The sequence below is a fragment of the Colobus angolensis genome, unplaced genomic scaffold, assembly GCF_000951035.1.
Source record: "Colobus angolensis palliatus isolate OR3802 unplaced genomic scaffold, Cang.pa_1.0 Scaffold19, whole genome shotgun sequence".
Lineage (NCBI taxonomy): Eukaryota > Metazoa > Chordata > Mammalia > Primates > Cercopithecidae > Colobus > Colobus angolensis.
The window spans coordinates 7,045,570-7,049,902 of record NW_012115043.1 but is presented as its reverse complement, the minus strand read 5'-3'; the positions used below and the strand labels follow the sequence as shown (position 1 = coordinate 7,049,902).

The 4,333-nt window shown below is 41.5% G+C and overlaps 1 protein-coding gene across 1 annotated transcript in view; it reads left to right on the top strand.

Moving 5' to 3' along the window:
- The window catches only part of TRIP4 (thyroid hormone receptor interactor 4), an 84,293-nt gene extending 80,937 nt beyond the window's left edge, over positions 1 to 3,356 (top strand). The window contains exon 12 of the mRNA XM_011940565.1: positions 3,051 to 3,356. Within this exon, the coding sequence (XP_011795955.1) occupies positions 3,051 to 3,118 (68 nt within the window). The 3' untranslated portion in view covers positions 3,119 to 3,356. The remainder of the gene's footprint in view (positions 1 to 3,050) is intronic.
- The last annotated feature ends 977 nt before the right edge of the window (positions 3,357 to 4,333 follow it).

Genomic DNA, 4,333 nt, shown 5'->3' with positions numbered 1-4,333 from the left:
TGAGCCACTGTGCCCGGCCAAAAAAAAAAAAAAAAATTTTTTTTAGATAGGGTCTCACTCTGTTGCTCACGCTGGAGGGCAATGGCATGGGATCTTGGCTCACTGCAACCTTCGCCTCCTGGGCTCAAGCCATCCTCCTGTCTCACCCTCCCGAGTAGCTGGGACTCCAGGCTTGCACCACCATACCCGGCAGATTTTTTGAGAGGGGGGGTGGGGGAAGGTTTGGGTTTTTTTTGGTAGAGACGGGGTTTCGCCTTGTTGGCCAGACTGCTCTGGAACTCCTGGGCTCAAGCGATCTGCCTGCCTTGGCCTCCCAAAGTACTGGGATTACAGGCATGAGCCACCACACCCTGCCCCAAATCTGAAAATCTAAAATGCAAAATCTAAACCTTTTTGAGCTTCAACATGATGCTCAAAGGATATGCTAATTGGAGCATTTGGGATTTTGGATTTCTGGATTTGGGATACTTAACCAGTAAGTATATATAATGCAAATATTCCAAAATCCAAAAAAATCTGAAATTTAAAACACTTCTGGTCCCAAGCATTTTAGATAAGGAGTACTGAACCTGTAGTTATTTGATTAAAGGACTTAGTGTATGTGTAATACACGTAGCTCAGTGACTGGTCTATAGAAAGCACTTTGTGTTAGCTAGAATCTTCTCAATAACTATGTGTTAGTAAGGGCTTTTTCCTCCTTTCATTTTACAGGTTTATAGAAGTTATTTTACTCAAGTCTTTCTGGTGCAAGATTTCCTGTTCTTTTCACTATATCAGACTGCCTCAGGAACAAATTATACCAATTTCTAGGGCACAATATCATAGAGTTGGAAGGAACCTTCAGTATTTTATAGTCCAGTTTCCTCTTAGAGTTGATAAAATTGAGGACAAGAGTGACTAGGTAACATACTCAAGATTATACAGCTAGGAAGTCTCAGGATTAAAACTGAGTTTTTCAGCCAGGCATGGTGGCTCACGCCTGTAATCCCAGCACTTTGGGAGGCTGAGGTGGGGTGGGAGATCGCTTGAGGTCAGGAGTTCAAGACCAGCCTGGCCAACATGGTGAAACCCTATCTCTACCAAAAAATAAAAAAATTAGCCGGGCATGATGGCACACACCTGTAGTCCCAGCTACAGGGGAGGCTAAGGCAGCATAATTGCTTGAACCTGGGTGGTGGAGGTTGCAGTGAGCCGAGATCACGCCATTGTACTCCAGCCTGGGCGACAGAGACTCTGTCTCAATAAATAAACAAACAGTGTCTTTCAACTTATGCAATACAGACAACTGCATGTCTGGAGTCCTAGATGGAATTCTAAATTCTGTCCTAGCTTGTCCTAAAAAGCTGAATGAGACTTACCTCTGGGTACTACCACCTTTACAATCTGTACTCTTACATTTATCTGTTATCTGCTACTTGTGGTTACTTAGTACTGTCTATAATATAAAGGTTTTGAAATGTGTAGTGTCTACCTTTGTTTAATTCATTTGGTGAGAGCATTTATTGAGCATCTACCATTTGGCAGTCACTATGGTAGTGTTAGGGATACAAAGGCTGACTTGCCTTGTAACAGGGCTCTTTGCCAGATGGCTGGCGCATGTTCAGGTTTTCAGCCAGGAAGCACAGGGGATAAAAGAACTCCTAAATCCCTGGGAATGCCCTGTGCTCTAAAGCCCAAATGAAAATCAACAGCATTGTGATTATTGTCAAATGATATTCAGGGTATCACTTAGTGGATGGTTTCTGAGGAAGCCCAGAAAAGGACATAATGTTCTTCTAGAAGCAGGTGTAGCCTGAAAGAGAGAGAGATAAACAGACAAAGAGACACACACAGACTAATGTTAGATAGGAGGAGATTTAAGTAAACAGGGAAACTTGTTAGGCTGAAGCTAATTTTTCTCACAATCTTACTGTGCCATGGTCAGTACATGTATTCTTAACTTAATTGGACAAGTGAAAATACTGAAATCCAGAGAAATTGAATGACTCGCCCAGGTCACATACAGCTAGTTAATATCAGAGGAGGGTGGACTAGAACCTGGTCTTCTGGGACTTTTAGTCCAGTGCTCCTTCTGTTATGCCTGATTGCTGCAACAAATGAAAATGACAACATATTGAGAGGCAGTGGTTATGGGCATGGGCCTGTGGTATACTCAGCTGCCTTTGAAGGGGAAGACTCCTTGTTTTTTTTTTTTTTTTTAGTGCTGAGACTGAACTGAATTATGTTTCTATTTTCAGCATAAGCATCACTATTGACTTAAATGAGACTTTTTGTGGGAGAAAGCAAACTGCCAAACTGTTCTCAGGCCAGACAGGTATTCTCTTAAGATTCTCCTAATGAGACGGATGGTTCCTAAGGCTGCTACCACTGAGCCAAACTCTATCCTGGTAGATCTGAGAAGAGGTCAGAGACCACATCAGTAATATACCTTTCATTAGGGTCACCTGGGATGGGAAGGTTGCTTGTTTTCTAAGTTTAATACTTAGAGAGTCATATAATAGCCTATGACCTTTAACCTTCTTAGCTGGTGATAGGGGCCCTTTGTCAGTAAAGCATTCATGTGGATTCTATTCCACTGTTGCAGGTCACTCCCCCTATTAAGTCTGAGGCAGCAAAGGAGTGTTGAACTGCTTTTCTCACTGTGAAGGTTCATGCATTATGCTCAGCCAGTTAACAGGTCAGAGGAATGGGTTTCCCCTGCGTGAAATGCCTTCCTTTATTGCATGTGTATATTCTTAAAAATTTGCCTTAGCATCGAACACCCTTAAAAATGTGATATTTCTTTTCTAGTAGCTACAAAATTAGAAATAATTAACTTCTTAGATTCTTAGGACAAATACTCATTGTATGCATTTGTGTATCCCTGTACAGTGTTCCCATTGCTTCCTTATTCTTACAGAATGAAACTCTGAAGTTTGGAAGTGTCTAAGTCCTGAAATAAGATAATTGAATGTGACAGGAACACAGTAACCAGAAGACCTGGGAGGCTACAAAAGATTTGCATTGCAAATACAAAAATAAATAATGAGACTTCTTTTTCTCCCTTACAGGGAAACTGGATTCCAAGATCCATCAAGGAGCAAAGAAGGGGTTAATGAAGCAGAATAAAGCTGTCTGACCTAGGAGAAAAGGAACTATGCAGCATAGTGGAGTTTTATGTACTAAAATTGCTATCTACTGGTCCTTTGGAATTGAAGTAGTAGAAACCTAAAGGCTTGGCGTCAGGCTTGAATATCTCAGAACTTAAACTCTTACCAAAACCTGTGTATTTTTCTTAAGGAGTGGGATTCCTACTTTATGTAATGGGTCAAAATCTTTGAATACATTATTTATAAAAACCTATTTAAAAATTCTAAGTCTTTTGACATTTTTCTCAGAATAGTATCAAAAGAGATGGGAACAAGTTGGAAATTCCTTTCCTTTTCGAGACTTGTATTTGTAGTTAGCAAGTGTTTAACATGGCCGGGCGCGGTGGCTCACACCTGTAATCCCAGCACTTTGGGAGGCCAAGGCAGGCGGATTGTGAGGTCAGGAGATCAAGACCATCCTGGCTAACACAGTGAAACCTCGTCTCTACTAAAAATGCAAAAAAGTTAGTCGGGCGTGGTGGCAGGCGCCTGTAGTCCCAGCTACTCGGAAGGCTGAGGCAGGCGAATGGCGTGAACCCGGGAGGCGGAGCTTGCAGTGAGCCCAGATCCTGCCACTGGACCCCAGCCTGGGCGACAGAGTGAGTCTCCGTCTCAAAAAAAAAAGAAAAAAAAGTGTTTAACCTAGGTTAATTATTTTTTTTGAGGGATCCTCTCAGATTTTAAAGTTTCTTATCAAAGGGATAATCTGGTAGAGTAATAGGATGTTTGAGGAATCCTGTGCTTAATACAAACCTGTGATGGGACAAAAAGGTTTGTAACAAGTTTTCTGCTCCAATCCAATGTCTCTTGAACAGTCTGAGTGAAATGTGAAAAGCTGAGTAACCCTCACTGGCAATTTTTTTTTTTTTTTTTTTTTGGAAGGAATAAGCTGAAGAAGTGCTTCCACTTCTTGGGTTTGAGAAGCCAGGATATGGATGGTTCAGACTGGGAGAAGATGGAGCCACCTGCTAAAGCAGCATGAAGCTGCCCTATTTATTTTGTTGGTATTGCAAAAGCATCACTTGGATGGGGCAATTAGAAACAAACTAAAACATAAAATCGCCTTAGTAAATGCATCCAAATACCCCCCAAATGCTGAAATCAAATCTTTTAAACCATTCACATCCCAGAAAGCTATGTGCTTTGGAAAAAGAAGAGGTTAGTTTGAAATGAGGTTTTTGCTTGTCAGTCTGGCCGTCCTTAGT